The sequence below is a fragment of the Cyprinus carpio genome, chromosome B9 (assembly GCF_018340385.1).
Source record: "Cyprinus carpio isolate SPL01 chromosome B9, ASM1834038v1, whole genome shotgun sequence".
Taxonomy (NCBI): Eukaryota; Metazoa; Chordata; class Actinopteri; order Cypriniformes; family Cyprinidae; genus Cyprinus; species Cyprinus carpio.
Genome location: NC_056605.1, coordinates 17,378,874 through 17,395,256, shown reverse-complemented (window position 1 = coordinate 17,395,256; position 16,383 = coordinate 17,378,874). Strand labels below are relative to the sequence as shown.

The 16,383-nt window shown below is 39.0% G+C and overlaps 3 protein-coding genes across 7 annotated transcripts; 2 read left to right on the top strand and 1 right to left on the bottom strand.

The window, feature by feature from the left end:
• The first annotated feature begins 75 nt into the window (after positions 1 to 75).
• Positions 76 to 8,236, top strand: LOC109095954 (serine/threonine-protein kinase 17B-like). The gene is made up of 7 exons (XM_019109620.2): positions 76 to 806; positions 3,241 to 3,453; positions 3,552 to 3,690; positions 3,812 to 3,938; positions 4,064 to 4,112; positions 4,870 to 5,049; positions 5,648 to 8,236. The coding sequence occupies exons 1-7, from the start codon at positions 688 to 690 to the stop codon at positions 5,883 to 5,885; spliced, it is 1,065 nt and encodes a 354-aa protein (XP_018965165.1). The 5' UTR covers positions 76 to 687; the 3' UTR covers positions 5,886 to 8,236.
• Positions 8,237 to 9,206: 970 nt separating this feature from the next.
• cb9h2orf69 (chromosome B9 C2orf69 homolog) lies at positions 9,207 to 11,757 on the bottom strand. The gene is given in 3 exon segments (XM_042731204.1): positions 9,207 to 10,370; positions 11,432 to 11,716; positions 11,719 to 11,757. Coding segments are annotated over 3 exon segments (1,041 nt in total). The 3' UTR covers positions 9,207 to 9,653.
• Positions 11,221 to 16,269, top strand: ftcdnl1 (formiminotransferase cyclodeaminase N-terminal like 1). Of its 5 annotated transcripts, none has more exons than XM_019110390.2 (6): positions 11,221 to 11,239; positions 13,019 to 13,135; positions 13,292 to 13,387; positions 13,500 to 13,655; positions 14,195 to 14,383; positions 14,900 to 16,269. In XM_019110390.2, the coding sequence occupies exons 2-6, from the start codon at positions 13,021 to 13,023 to the stop codon at positions 15,334 to 15,336; spliced, it is 993 nt and encodes a 330-aa protein (XP_018965935.2). In that variant the 5' UTR covers positions 11,221 to 11,239; positions 13,019 to 13,020; the 3' UTR covers positions 15,337 to 16,269. The 5 variants fall into 5 exon arrangements, with proteins under 5 accessions (XP_018965935.2, XP_042587136.1, XP_018965934.1 ...); XM_042731202.1 differs by lacking the exon at positions 11,221 to 11,239 and adding an exon at positions 11,674 to 11,807; XM_019110389.2 differs by lacking the exon at positions 11,221 to 11,239 and adding an exon at positions 12,463 to 12,648.
• The last annotated feature ends 114 nt before the right edge of the window (positions 16,270 to 16,383 follow it).

The window sequence follows — 16,383 nt, the reverse complement described above, 5'->3', positions numbered from 1 at the left end:
GCAATTCGAACGATCGTCAGATGACGATAGTGGTGACGTAGAGCAGAATTTGAAACCGTGGAGCCGGTGGACAAGAGGCGAATCTACGAATGGAAACCGAGTTGCCTCAGCATGGACTAGTTAGCCAGACAAGCGTTTACTTTGCGTTCAGCTCCTTTCAGAGTTTATTAGATAGTTTGTCCGCTGTTGTTCCCGTGAGAAGAGGAAGGGGGTGTCCGTTCTAAACTTTAGTGGAGTGATTTTGTCTTGCGTTAAACACAGCGCTGTCTGTCGGTCGGTGTGTATTTTTAACAAAATGAGGCGAATCTCTTTGAACGTTTGTCTAAATAAAGAACAAAGTTTAATCTGGGAGTTTTAGCGGTATCTTCTTTTTTAAAAAAGCTAAATGAGCTAATCTGCGCTAGCTGGAAGCTCTTAGCATCGGTTATCGTGTTCAAACTCAACCGACTAACGTTAACTCCACTAAAGCGACTTCATTTATTGTCGGCTCTTTCTGAATAATCTCGAACTAAACTCTTACTAAAGCCTTTTCTCCGTTGACGGCGAGAACACAGTGGAGAGGCCGGTTGCAGTGGGTGTTTTTTTTCTTCCCCTCGTAGCGAGTCTTAACATGAGCAGAGTGCTGGTTTAGTGTTAATAAGCGGTCTGCAGATTGACTGGACACTTGTGGGACACTCTCTGGAAGTGATGGCCCGGAGGAGGCTGGACAGTCGCAGTGGATCCTCGGCTCTGCTGTCAGAGATCCACACTCACATCCACACGGATCCTCTGGACGCCGTTTTTGACATGAGCAACGTTCTGGGCAGGTGTGTAAAATACTCCCCATTACCTAAAAGATGTCTTCTGTTAAGTGTTTCCATGTTTCATTTGATGTTGTCATGAAGTTTTTATGTATGTTGGTGAACATTAGAGTGACTGCTCACATGATGATGTTAATCTGTCTGTAAATTTACTAAATATGTATATGCATGGGTTTCTGTTCTGTCATATCTTGAAATTCTGATGAAATAAAGTACTTGTCCATAACTTAGTAGTTTTAGGGAACTATATCATGTTTTTGTAGTCTCAATTTATTGCTCTACACATCATTTCATGTCATGTTTTCATGTCAATAGTTATTATTACAATTTAGTATCAAATGATTCTTAAGATATCATTCTACAGTAGTCAACATTTGAAGTGGATCAAAAAGTTTCATCAGAGTTGTCCTAAGATAAGAACACATTTTGGTTTTTAGGACAACTTTGATGAAAGGTTTTGATCCGCTTCAAATATTGACTAGTGTAATATGTCATCTGCCCAAGAAACGTTTTCTATTATTATCAATGTTGAGCACTGTTGTGCTGCCTAATATTTTTGTGGAAACTGTGATTAATGTTTTTTCAAGACTGACTGATGAATGGAATTTTTAATATACAAATCTTAATCGTCATTTTTAATCAACTTAATACATCCTTGCTTTATAAAATGTACTTGTTATTTAATCTCATTGGGTATGTGCATATAGTTGTAATATTTCCAGCATCATTACCATTAAGGGAAGTATTGTGGTCCCAAATCATAAGGCAACATATGATGTAGGATAGATGTGTTCCTGGTTTATTTTGTTTATTTTTTCACAGAGTGAGTAGGACTGAAGGTTGTCTGGTGTATGGAGTCTGTCCTGCTTAGCTATTCAGGATTGGAAAGGCCTTGCTCACTGAACTGTGACTAATATGTGTGTGTGTGTGTCTGCTAAAGGACCACAGCACGGCTTTGGGTCTTGGAGGAAGGAAACCCATGTGGGAACCAGACCCAGTTTTGTGCTGTGCTGTAGATTGTACTGTGAATACTGAGAAAGAGGAAGTGACATTGGTCTCTTCCTCTTTCTCTCTCACCATTTGCATACAGCCATATTCGGGTTGTTTTTATGCTGCTGGCTATGTTGTTTGACAGGAAATTATTTCACAGTTCACTTACTGTTTTACTCTTCAGTGTGGAGATGTTTTGTTGTTTGTTTGTGTGGAGGAAGGTGCAGTTCTCTGGAAATAAAGTAAACAAATATGAGCGTGAATACATTAATTGGTTTTTATGAGATGACGACATGCAAAGTTGTTCAAATAGAGCAGTTTCATTTTGAATCTGGACTATTAGTTTATTGACGTTTACTTGCATTGGAAAATACCTTGAAATGTCAGGGATTTTTCCGTGGTCTGGGAGAATCACAGAAATGATTTAAATGCCAAGAAATCATGGAAATATCAGTATTGATTCTATTCATACGCAGGGTTTTCGTTATCATAATGATATACACATTTCAAAACATTTTAGGTCTGTTTTTTTTTTAAATAAATAAGTAAATAGCTACTTCTTGCAAGGATGCATTAAATTAATCAAAAGTAACAGTAAAGACATTTAAATGTTACAGAGGATTTCAAATAAATGCTGTTTTTCCAAACTTACTAATAATCAAAGAATTCTGAAAAAAAGTGTCATGGTTTCCACAAAAATATCAAGTAGCTGTTTAGCTACTTTGTTTAACATTAATAATTAGAAGAAATGTTGCTCAAATCAGCATATTAAAATGATTTTTATAGGATATGATATTAAAGATTGGGGTAATGGTTGTTATATATTTTAAAATATACAGAAATAGAAAAGAGTTCACAGTATTACAGTTTTTACAGTTTGAATTTTTTTAAGCTTGGTTAATACATAAGTCTATTTCCCAAACTTTTGATAGGTAGTATATACTTTGTTACAGTTTTGATTTTGACTGTCTGCTTTGACTTGGTTCCAAGATCTAAATGGATACAGTATGCGCGGTATACAGTACAGCACAGTATGATACAGAATGTATTATAACGAAATCTGTTTACAGTCTGGTCCAAAGAATTGTGGGATTGATTTGAGTATATGCTTATATCCTAATGTCTCACCTGTTCATGTTGTGACAGTAATTGCAGTTTTTAGAGTAAAGACTGGCCCACATCAGTCATCTAACCTGATATTAAGCTGTGAGAACATCTAATGGAGGGTTTGAATCATTTAATAACTATCTGTGTCAGTAAGAGCTTTAGTGTGAATGAGAGAACTGCTTTAGGTGTGACTGATTGCATGCAAACTGTGACATCTTTAAAGTGCATCCTAAAAAACGATATTAGAACTTAAGGTACTTTATTTATAACTTAAAAAATTTCCTCCATTATACTCATTTTATTCTTTCTCTATATTTTTTCTATTTCTGTTTGTCTCCCTCAGGGGGAAGTTTGCAGTGGTGAAGAGGTGTGCGGAAAAGGCCACAGGGAAAGTCTTCGCTGCAAAGTTCATCAAGAAGCGGCGACGAGGTCGCGACTGCAGGCTGGAGGTCATTCATGAGATCGCTGTTTTAGAGGCGGCAAAGAACAACCCTCGTGTGGTGAACCTGCACTCTGTATATGAGACCGATCATGACCTCGTTCTAATGCTGGAATAGTGAGTGCTATGATTAGCTATATCAATTGTACGCCCAGTTCACGGAACAATTGTTGAGCTCAGTGCTAAGAATAACTGTGAATGTGTTTGTGCGCCAGTGCGGCGGGTGGTGAGATATTTGACCACTGTATGTCAGAGGAGCTGCTGCCCGAAGATCAGATCACCCGTCTGATCCGACAGATGCTTGAGGGAGTTCACCTGCTGCACCAGAGCAGCGTGGTCCACCTGGACTTGAAGGTCAGATGCACGGCTGCCTTCAATACCTTCATTGGACACATTTTAAATGAAATGGTCTATATTTCTTCTAAAATACAGTAGTTTTTATTTATTATTGAGTCAATGCTTTTCTTTCATTCAGCCCCAGAATATTCTCCTGACGAGCCTGAGCCCATTGGGGGATATAAAGATAGTGGATTTTGGCTTGGCCCGCAGGTTGGGCTCTTCTGGGGAGCTCAGAGAGATTCTGGGAACCCCTGAGTATGTAGGTAAGGTTTATTCAGTGCCATTCATCTTCAAATTCACACATATCTCTGTATTCATGGGCTCATCACAACAGAAGAGTTCATGCTCAGTGAGAATTTTTGTTTGTTTGTTTTAATGATATATCCAGCCCCTGAGATCTTGAACTATGAACCAATCACCACAGCAACAGACCTCTGGTGAGTCTTAATCTTTTTCATCAGGTGTTTCAATATACAAGGTTCCCACAGGCTCATATCCAGACCTGGAAAAGTCATGGGACATTAATAAAATTGAAGAAGGTCATGGAAATTCCACTGGTTTTCTATTCATACTCCTAGTTCATGGAAAACTCTGAATGTAGTGAAAAGTCTGGCCATCACATGCTCATACCATATTCTGCGTAGTAAAGGAACAAAATATACTACTGTTCAAAAGTTTGGCGTCAGTAAAATATTTATAAATGGTTTTTAAAGATTTCTCTTGTGCTCCCCAAGGCTGTATTTAAAAATACAGTGAAACCATTATTATTGTGAAATATTATTATACATTTTAAAAGATGTTTTAAAAATATATTTATTTGAATATATTTTAAATGTAATTTATTCCTGTGATGGTAAATCTGAATTTTCAGCATCTTTACTCCAGTCTTCAGTGTCACACAATCCTTCAGAAGTCAATCTAATATGCTGCTTTGGTGCTCTAAAACATTTCTTATTAACATCAGTGTTGCTTAATTTTATTCAAAATGAGCTAGAATGTGGTAAGCTAAAATGTGCCACAAAACCATCTTAAACCAGCCAATAGACCAGCGTGATCAAAACCAGCTGAGGCAGCAGCAGGACGGTCTGATACTAGAGGCAAAAGACTTTGTGCTAACAAGAGATATTTCATGCTTGGTGTCATATGTTGATGTTTAAGCTGGTTTTTAACTGGTTGTGTGTCTGTTGATATTAGGAGTGTGGGCGTGATCGCCTATATGCTGGTGACAGGAGAGTCTCCCTTCGCTGGCGAGGATAAACAGGAGACCTTCCTGAATGTATCCCAGGTGAACGTGGACTACAGCAGAGAGGCTTTCTCAAGAGTGTCTGAACTGGCTGTCGACTTCATCCAGAAACTGCTGGTCAAAGCACCAGAGTGAGTCTGATTTCAGATAGTTAGAGGAAGTGAAGCTTGTTTGCCAAGCTCAGTGCTGCGCAATATAATGTACGCTAATGCTTCTAGATGAAGAGTCATATGATAAGTGCTGTGGGAAAAACTCTTTCCCACTTACAGAGTGGTAATTATTCAGGGGCATACCATTTTATTGTGCATAACATAGTTTCAGAAATGAAGTCATTTCAATAGGCGTACAGATTAACTTGTCCAATGATCATTCTTATATGGCTCAAAGTACTTCCTGAATATTGACTTTCCCCATTGCCATAGATTGTATAACTATTGGTTATCACAAAGTATAAAGTCCAGTTTTTTTTTGTCTTTTTGTCTTCAGACATTCACACATTTGCAGAAAACATTTAAGCCTGAAAGCAACTGAGATTAAATGAGATCAGACTGTTAAGCAAAAATTGCAGCAAAAAGTTTGGGATGGTAGATTTCCACTTGCTGTCATCAACTAATTAATGTACTTTGGTTTTATTATTACTCTTTACTGTTTCAGCATAATAGTATCAGAATGTTTTCCATTCAGCCACATATCAAAGTCCTTTACGTGAATTCTCCCCTGCTTTATCAGGGATCGTCCCAGTGCAGCTGATTGCATGACCCATCCCTGGCTGTGGTTCCATTGTCCAGGCTCTGATTCGATCCCAGTGACCCCACGCACTCCCCGGGAAAGGAGTTTCGGTGGGAAGTGGTCCGCACCACCTGAGGATCCTGAAGACAAAGAGAACATTCTAGACTCACCGCACACCAAGAGGTTTCGTTTTGAGGAGGACATGTCAGCCACGGGCGACGGTGACCTCTTGTGTTGATCCGAAAGGGAAACGCACTTGCACTGAATAGCATTTTTGGTCCTTTTTGTTGGCCCCTACACAGCACCAGCAAACACGCTTCTGTTCTAATGCTGTTTTCAGCATCCTTTGGCCAACCAAAAGGGCCCAATCAAGTGTAATGTTAAATAGTGAGAATCTAAATATCTATGTTGCTGTCCTGTCTCAAGATGCCTTTTCCTGTCATCTTTGGATTTTAAATTATTCATTTGAATATTTTAATTGCCATTCAGTTCTGTTACCCCTGCACTTAAGGGATTTTCAACAATAAGGGATTTGAAAAAGACGGTTCAGTGATCCTGCTTTAATGAAGGATGAGAGTGTTTGAGCACACTAAGGAGTCTCTTAGCTCTTTGTGTCTCAACATCAGAAAGAGTTTGTATGATTAGACTCTGTTAAATGCGATGGTCTCTGTTAAAAAGGTTCAGTGCAGGAATGTTCTCGGTGTATGTGTGCGTGTTTTGTCTTGCATCCTCTTCTTTCTGGTGGCATTGACACATTAGTGGGCTCGTAAAAAGGTGACTCAACTCAAACACGCGCAACACACCCTGGATTACACAAATATGTGTTTGTATTGGTCACAGAACTTCCTCCCTGATAATGACTAAAGAAATGCAGGAAAGCACTTAAACCCTCTATTATCTGTGTTTGTGTCACTAAAATAAGAGAAAATATTTTTAACAGCTTTAAATTGAGTAAATCAACTGTATCTGTTTTAAAATGATTTTTGTTTTAAATATTTCCTTTTTTATTGCCAATTTATTGTATAATAAACTATTATTAAGCAACATTCTAGCATTCCCCCATTGCAGGCGCCTAATATCTCAATGCCTGTGATGGTTTATGATATACATAATCTTGAAATGACAGTTTTTATCTATGCACAGATCTGAGGTAACTCAGGGTTTTTGTTACCTTTTTTTTTTTGTACAGGTGTTTCTAAGCAAATGCTATTAACTGCTGGAGGGTTCAGTCTTCGTTCATTCCGAGCCTTGTTCTCAGGGTTAGCTGTAACTGCACAGTTTACCAGTGTGTATTTCTCGAGTGCCTTTGTTTGCATTTTTTTTTTTCTATGCTTGAGCCGAACAACCTGACTTGATCTTCTGTAATACCGGTGCAGCACATTTATGTGGATGTATTCTTGTTAATGTTTATCCTGTTTTAATTGACATACTGGCACACCCTTTAAACTGATGGCCTGTTGTATTTAAAGTAAATTATTTCTATGTGCTTTTGGTCATGGAGATGTATATGTATCCAGTGGGATTTAGAAAGGAAAACGGTGTTAAAGTTATATTTATGGTCTTGGATTAGGTAGGGCATGAAAAGATGGGTTATCAAAGTTGGCTGTTATTGTCGAAATTATATACTTATTTTCAGATAGTGAAGTATGTTTGGTTGTGATGAAAGTACAGGGTGTGAATTCTGGAAAGAAGGCAAATGGATGTTAGGATATTGTGGTGGAAAGTCGTCTGCACATCAGAAAGTGTGTAGTAATGCAACAAATACAACTTAAGGTTTATTGGTGTAATATTTTGTTGAGTGGCTGTTAGAACTGGAAATGTTAGTATTGCAGAATTCAGTCTTAAGGTCGAGCCCTACGGTTATTGTTCTCTGTTTAAAGAGGTGTGAAGAGCTCATGTGTATTTGCATGCTCAGGGCCTTACGGTTTCCCAGAGATGTCACCAGTCTGCAATCATAATAGGGCTATTGTCTCCTAAGACGAGAGGCTCTTGTCACGGTCGTGTGCTTGCTGTATGCCGTCATCTTAAAGAAAAACTTGAATCTATTCCTTGCCTGGGAAACAGCCTCAATAATGTTTAAGGGCCATGAGGTATTTGAAGCTGGAATTCAATAGAGAATAGACGGGGCTTTGGAGAGCATTTCTGAGCAGTCACTGTGGTATTTGCAGAAATGCTTGTGATAAACTTTGTAAGGACACTTAAGGGATAAACTTTCTCGATTCTTTTTCTATCTTAAGCAGGATTAGTGGAAACTGGTAATTGAAGATATTTCATTTCATGATGAAAACTGTGTATTTTGAGTTATATGTACCAGAATAAAAGATGCTCAAATGATTTACACAAATTCTAATAAAGCCATTGACAGTCAAGAGATGTACCCTTAATATAGATTTTGTATCTTTTTGATTTATGACTCGTAACATTTTACATTTTATTTTGAAAATAAGACAACATCCCTCGTACAACACCATTGGTTTATTTAAAATTTCCTAGCTCTGACATGTCAGACTTCTGAAATGTCATCTATTTTTTCCCTCAAAATTTCCATGCTAATAAGTAATGATGATAATAAAAATGTTGTTAAGCAAATGGCCTTTCACTATATATATATATATATATATATATGTGTGTGTGTGTGTGTGTGTCTAGTGTTTGAAGCATTTGATGTTGTAACTTTTCCTCGATCTCATTTCGTGTCAACTTGAAATGCATCCTTTAAATTAATACTTAAAAATGTATAAAATTATTATTTCTAATTAAACAGATCACTCAAACATTTCAACATTTTTATTGAATTACATCAGCCTGGAATGACTATGAAGCAAGAAGTACATTCATCGCATTACATTGAGGATATTGCAAAAAGCACGTTCATGTGATAAAATGTATTCAAGAGAACAATCCAAATAAAGTGCGCCACCTAGAGTCTTCTGAGATGCTAACCATTCAAGCAGTCAATAAAACATTTCACTACAAGTCAGTAAATAAAATATTTTTAATTAGTTTTTTTTCCATCTAGCCAAAAATATATTCTGTACATTTGATTCTAATGGAAGATCCTTGGATTTTTTTTATTTGATTATCAAATAAAATAAACACCAAATATTGAACATGAACGTCTGATAAATCCACTGATGTAAGACTATATGCTTAAGCAGGACTCCTAAAGGAAATGCGTTTTTTTTTTTTCATTCAAGACTATCCATACGTGAAAGTGAAAGTGAAAGTGACGTGACATACAGCCAAGTATGGTAACCCATACTCGGAATTCGTGCTCTGCTTTTAACCCATCCAAAGTGCACACACACAGCAGTGAACACACACACACTGTGAACACACTACCGGAGCAGTGGACAGCCATTTATGCTGCGGCGCCCGGGGAGCAGTGGGGGGTTTGGTGCCTTGCTCAAGGGCACCTAAGTCGTGGTATTGAGGGTGGAGAGAGCGCTGTACATTCACTCCCCCCACCTACAATTCCTGCCGGCCCGAGACTCGAACTCACAACCCTTGGATTGCAAGTCCGACTCTCTAACCATTAGGCCACGGCTTCCCCCGTAATAATGGATACATACTTGAACAAAAATCCATGCTTTTTAATTTAACAACATGAATTAAATGTATTAATAATAAGCACTTTCAGATTTCTCATGGCTTTTTCTATGCTGTGGGAAATGAGATTCCTTTGAATATAAGGGAGGTGATGATTTTACAAGCATATCCGCATTCCAAACAGACTATGTAAAAGAAATATCATACTATATCAGACAGAGCTGAGGCAACGAATAAGGCTTAATGTCAGGCAGCTAAAAGTTTTACAAGGTTGGTCATTAAGCTTCAGTCTTCTCTTGTATTTCATGAGTGTTTTGTAGGCAGCATACAGTTATTCTTTCAAAGCCTAGAAACCCAAAGCTCTTGACTAACTGATATATCAGTGCGATACAAAGCTGTCTGCTCTGAAAAGAATACATTCCATGTTAAGACTTGTGAAAGCACAGATCGAGAACAGTCAGAACTCCTGAATCACCCGGAAGTGATTCTCGATGGTTGCCGGCTCATCCTCAAAGTGTAGTTTCTGGCTAAGACAAGCACCCAGATCCTCCAGAGTTTTTATAAAGTGGCGGTGCTCTCGCCCAACCCACGCCCTCATTGGGTCGCATACCTCATATGGAGTGACATGGGCGTGGATAGCCACCCCACTGGAGGCCAGCTCACTCAGGGCACACTTATCGGTCACCCACGTCTCACTGCCACCAGGGTGTCCTCCATCCAGCCAGTAAATATCTGAAACGCTGTCCAGAAACAGCCTCAGCTCTGGATCTGCTCGCGCTCCAGCCAGCTCATACACTATCTGATTGAGAACAACACATCCTTTACTGAAGCCCACTATGGTGAGGGTGAAACCTGCAGGCAGGGGGCCAGGGGTGGATGTACCACTGAGAGGGGGTAAAGGGTTTGGGAGGCCAGCCCGCTGCATGCTGTGACCCAGGAGTGCCCTCAGGTGGCGAACGGCTCCGTAGTCTGGAGAGTGTTCTGGTGCTCCAAATAGGTTGCTCTCTACAAAGTTCTGATAGCAGCTGAACTTGTGTAGATACATTTGGGATGCACGGATGACCCAGATATGGCAGCCAGGGAAACGCTGGCCCAGGGTGAGGGCGACACGCTCCAGACTCCAGGACTGCCACGGGATAGCGTCAGGCTGGAGGGCCATTTCCTGCTGAAAGTTCTGCATGGTGGATGAGAATGAGAAAGTTGCATATGAAATGGGGATGAATAGTCGAGTTTAACAAACTCAGCCCAAGCATATATATATATATGTATGTATATATATACATATATATATATATATATAAAATAAACACTTTGAAGCAAAATCACTATACCAAGGAGTTTATGACTTTTCCGGTCATTCGTAATAGCTGTTTTATTTTTAGATCGCATTTTCTGAGAATTTAGAGAGCCATTTCTCAATTATTTAAACTGTACAGCTGCACCAGGACATAATGAGAAAATTTTATGCACTATAGTAATTTCCATGACTTCAGAAAATCTATCAATTTCTATGAACTTACCATTTTAAAATTAAAAAATTTCTGTTCAGGTATATTTAAGATTTTACTAACATTCTTCTAGAAGAAAATAGCAGGACTTAATGTGCACGTCTTTTCATTTTATCTGAAAAAAAGGGTTCCTTTTATTTAGACATATGATGAAATTTAAATTGAAAATTAAGCTTGGCCATATTTGTAAATACAGTCTTGGTGAGCATAAAATACCTTCCCCCCTCGGAAACATTACCAACCATCTTTAAGGTTTTTTTTCCCTCCAAAATAAGGGTTAACCAGAATATAAACTTGGAAAATAATGTGCTAATGATATGTGAACAATGAAACATGAGCATCACTCCAAGTCTAAAGGAATTCAGAAATCCTCAGAAACCTGTGATGTGCATGTGTGCGTCTACTAAACAGACTTCTGCAGTATGTGTCGTGGGCCTGTTTTCAATGTCTCTAATGAAAAACTAAATATAGAGATCCAACCCAGTCGCAAAAGAAGCTGAACTGTATCAGATGACTTTAGTGAATAATCAACAAGGTATTTTACAGGGGCTCCACAGTTTAGTACGCCGTCTTTTTTACTAGCAATATGCATATTTTGGATCAAATCAAAACCTGTGTAAACATTATCTTATTCCTGACTATGCTGAGCTCTTTCGTAAGGCACTATTGATTAAAAGGCTATTTAAAGCAGGGCAAGCAGTCACCGGTATTGATGACATGCACCAACCTGAATGTCTCCAGGAAAGAAGACTACGTGATCGTTTCCTTTCGGCAGCTCCTCTGTTTCGTTGTCGCATCGCCTCTGCGTTTCCGTGGCAGGTCTTAGGAGCAGAACATCATTTACGCGGTTTTGATCGTAACCGGGTACTGAAGTCAAGCGGCGCAGCGCGGGCGCAGCAGCGGAGGTCCCGGGCCCGCACAGCCCCGCCGCGGCGGTCATCTTCCTCGCTATAGCAGCTAGCGATAAACAAGCCACAACTGATCGGATACTTCCCATAAGCAAAAGGATATGTACGGCGACTGTGCGACCTGCAGCATTAAGACTGAAACCATCACTGCAAAACCAGAGCAAATAATAACGCCGCATGATCCAAACTAATCCGGTGGGCATTCAGCCGTTAAAAACTTGAAGCGTAAAATAAACCGAAAGGTTTAGGATAATGAAATATGTACGGCGTATAATTTGTTCATATTAAAACGCCACCGAGTGGCATTTACGGGAGCGCCAAACTGTGACAACGATGCGCATGCGCGGAGTCCGACGCGTTCGTGAACAGCGATAGCGCTGATACATAACGCATTTGGATTGACTGCTTGAATAAAACACCGTAGTGATTAACGCGGCACAACTATGTTTAACCAACTGTCCAAAAAGACAATCTTTTTAAACTTCAGGAGGCGGAATCTTGACTCTTGTCAGTTCGATCGGTTCTTTGAACAATTCGCGTCAAAGAATCGGTTCATAAACGGATTCAATATGCGTCATACTGTCCATGATTCTGGCGAGAAATATTACACGGCACTAATGTTCTACAGGCACTGTTTTATTAGTTATTTATTATGCTTTATGTGCAATTTACTGCAACCATTGTTCAGCTAATAAAACCCTAATAAAAAGTCAATTTGAACCCAAACTTTGTACTTAAATTAATTTTATTATCTCTTTGTTAAACTTGTTAAAATATAATTATATTCATAACCAATTTGTTTGAGTACGTTTATATATATTTATTTGTTTTAATATTTTTTTTTTCGTTCAGACCGGTTTTTTGAAACGGTTCAACTGAGTTTTTGAACAGTGTCGACTCAATAGAACGATTCGTTCATGAATCGGAGATTGTTAGCGGAAACAGCTGGGAGCAAGAGCATGTGAGCTGTGCTGGAGTTTCACGCCTTCAAGTAACATATTGTCCATGAAAAACAAGTACGAAGTTTGTTTGACAAGTCAGTTATGAAAAATATCTCTAAATTATCTCCTCTGCCTCTTTGTAGGAGCTACGAGCATGCTAAACTTTGGACTGTTAGACAGAAACTGATCAATATAACGTTAGTGTTGTCCAGCGTTTATCAACTTACACAACACCTCAAACGTGAGAGTTCATTTCGTCGTGGAGATTCATAAAACATATAGAACTTAAAGGCTCATGACATTTCTGTCAACTAATTTAAAATTCGACAACTTTATCTGTTAAACATTAATCAGTGTTGTTAAATAAGGTTATAACGTGTTACAGCGTCCCTGGATTGACTGAGAACCTGGTTTGGGTTTGGTCTGTGGGCCAGTAAAAGTGTGAAGTATTTCTGCTTTCTTCAGGGATGTCCTGTTCTGCTGTGGGTCGACGGCTGGTTGCATGCCTGCTGAACATCTCAGAAGCTCGGAGAAGAGACCTGGTGGAGACAGTGGCTAGATCAGCCATCACCGACACACTCGGTGAGACCATGCATGCGTGGTTTATACTTAAGAAAATTAGCCTTTAATTACTTTAAGATGGATTCAAAATGTTATTAAACTATACTTAATTGGGAGTATTTTTGTTCCATGTCATTGCACTGAGTTGACAAAACTGTCTGGATCTGTCCTTTATAGGAACAAAGCGTGAAGGCATCACAGTGCTAAACATCTTCAATGATGTTGACTACAACCGCTCTGTCATCACTATTGTTGCAAGCATTGACCTAATAAGTGAGTTGCCTGTTCTTCCTTCCAGATGTTTTAATAAATGTCCAGTTGCGAGAACAATTGCTTTGTAACTAAGTGTACAAAAGAGGCCATTCTTTATTGTTGTCCATTTTAGGGGAGGCTGTACTGTCGGCTTGTGAGCGTGCATGCTCTCTGATTGACATGAATGTCCATGAGGGCATCCACCCATGCATGGGTGCAGTGGATCTGGTGCCTCTCTATCCACTGGGGGAGGAGGTGGGCCTTGAGGATTGTGGAAAAGAGGCCCAGGGTATGACGTGACATACAGCCAAGTATGGTGACCCATACTCAGAATTCGTGCTCTGCATTTAACCCATCCAGAGTGCACACACACAGCAGTGAACACACACCCAGAGCAGTGGGCAGCCATTTATGCTGCAGCGCCCGGGGAGCAGTTGGGGGTTCAGTGTCTTGCTCAAGGGCACCTCAGTCATGGTATTGCTGGCCCGAGACCCACAACCGTAGGGTTAGGAGTCAAACTCTAGGCCACTCTAACCACTAGGCCACGACTTCCCCTTGTGTGGCCATGCAAACAAGACATTTAAAAGCATTTTCTGAATCTTCAGGTTGCAAAGTATAAAAATAGTTACAACGTAGTCTTAAAGTGTACATATAATAGAAGAAAACGGCCCAAACATCATTAGTTATTTTGGGGTCAACATTGCATTATTGATAGGGACCTATTATTATTATTTTAAGAATTTAGATTTGTGTCAGTGTAAATATGTCAAGTAATTTTTATTATATGTACCTTAAAGTTTAAGCACTGCTGTTTTCTTTCTCGTGTAGCATTAGCCACGGCTCTAACGGAGCGAGTCACAGGGACCAGTGTCTTTTTGTTTGGCTGGGCTGATTCTCCTCAGCGTCGAGGTTTGGCTAAGAGGAGAAAGGAGATTGGCTGGTTCAAAAAGGTCTTGGATATGTCAACCATCCAGCCAGATGTAGGTCCACAGCCCACAAGGAAATATGGTGTTACAGGTAACTTTTTTTTTTTAATTTACAATTACAAAATATAGAACATAAATGAAACATCAGGGTAGATATTGCATCACAATAAATGAACAGACCACAACAGTTGGGTTCCAGAAGTAATAATATAATGTATTTTCTCCAAGAATGGGACAAGTTTGTAATATATAGTATATGGTTTTGTTGCAACTATCAGCATAATTTCTTATAAAAAATTATATAAAATATATATTCTATAAAATTCTACTTAACAAAATATTACTATTTAATAGCTTAGTTCCATGTGATTGGACTATTGTTTATATTTAGTTTGCAGTATCTGTTTTGTAGAGAGATATGATTGTGTTTTTGATTAATGGGTTTAATTCAGGCCTTTTTCGGGATTTTTTGGTTTTGGATTTAGCATGACATGAGGGTGGTCAAATTAAATTTTTGTGTGAGCTATCCCTTTAAGAGAGTGTTTCAATTATTTGGATTACTATACGAACCCTCAAATAAAACAAATAACAGTTATCTAATCTGCAGGTGTTGGAGTCAGCCCCTATGTCATGAACTGTAACGTGACCATCGATACCCAGGATCTGGCCGTGGGCCGAATTGTGGCTTCAGCAATCCGTGAATCCAGTCCTGGCGGTATCCCTGGAGTTCAGGTCATGGCTCTACCACATGAAGGTGCTGTGGAGATCGCTTGTAATGTAGAGAGTGTTCAAAGTGGTCGTCTGTCTTCATCTTATGGTGGGGAAAAATGGCCAAGCTTTACCATTGGAGGGCAAAACTTTTGCCATGCTCCAGCCTCACTAATCACAGCACGAGTAGCAGAACTGGCTAGACACCATGGTGTGGCCATCAAGGGTACGGCCCTGGTGGGCTTCACCCCACGTGAGTGCCAGAGACTGGCAGAGGGAGCACTCTCAAATGGCATTGGAGAGTTCTGGAAAGAGCTGCAGCGTGTGCACATGTGAACAAGCCAAAAGTTTTCACCTCTGTGCTAAATTGCAGACTAATCAATGTTTAATTAGAGGGCATTGTTTAAGTCATTAACAACTTACCTGTTTGTAAACAAGAACAGTGCTTAAAGGTATAGTTCAGCCAAAAATGACAAATCTTTCATTATTTACTCGCACTCATGTCACTCCAGTGACTCTGTGTCTTATTGTCCTTCTGTGGAACACAAAAAAAATAATTTTAGGAACAGTTTTAACCATAAACTTACATTGTGTAGACAGAAACACTGGGACATTTTTCCAAATATCTCCTTTTGAGTTCTTCAGAAGAAAGTAATGCAGGTTTGGAATGACATGAGGGGAAGTAAATGATGACAGAATTTTTATTTAGTAATCTCCATTAAGAGTAATCATTTGGTTACAATGTGAATTTAATCTTTTAGTTAACTCTCATCTTATAAAAGCCTGAAAAATGATGATTTATCTCATGCTTTGTGTCAGTTTAAGCTGATGAAAAAAGCACACATTCTGGGTGTAATTTAGTTTTGATCAAATATGACAAGCATAGTCATGCTTAGAGTAACTATATTATATAGAGTGCCTTATATGTTAATGGGTAATATGTAATTTTTACTTGTTTGGGATGTATTTTTAATTCCTACATTTTAGGCAGTTCTCTGTGTGAATATAAAGGTTTTAATGCCATAATTTGGGTTCATTAACCATACTTATTCATCATATGATGTTCTGCTCATAGGTGTATATAATTATACAAAGGGAAATTGGGCCAGGGCACTTTGAGGAACCCTATCCTATTGCTCACCTACTTGATACTATTACAAAAAGGCATTTGGAAGAATATCAAGGCTAGCAAGTACAGACACAGCAACAGAAACTCTAATTTCACAAGCTGCTGAAGATTCACTTCAGTGATATTTTTCAGAGGAACAAGAATTCCGATAAACATGTTTTGAAAACATTCACACAAGTTTGTGCTTGACTGAGCTGATTATAAAACCTAAGCATGGGATTCCTGACCTTATATTTATGCTTCCATCTGGAAGA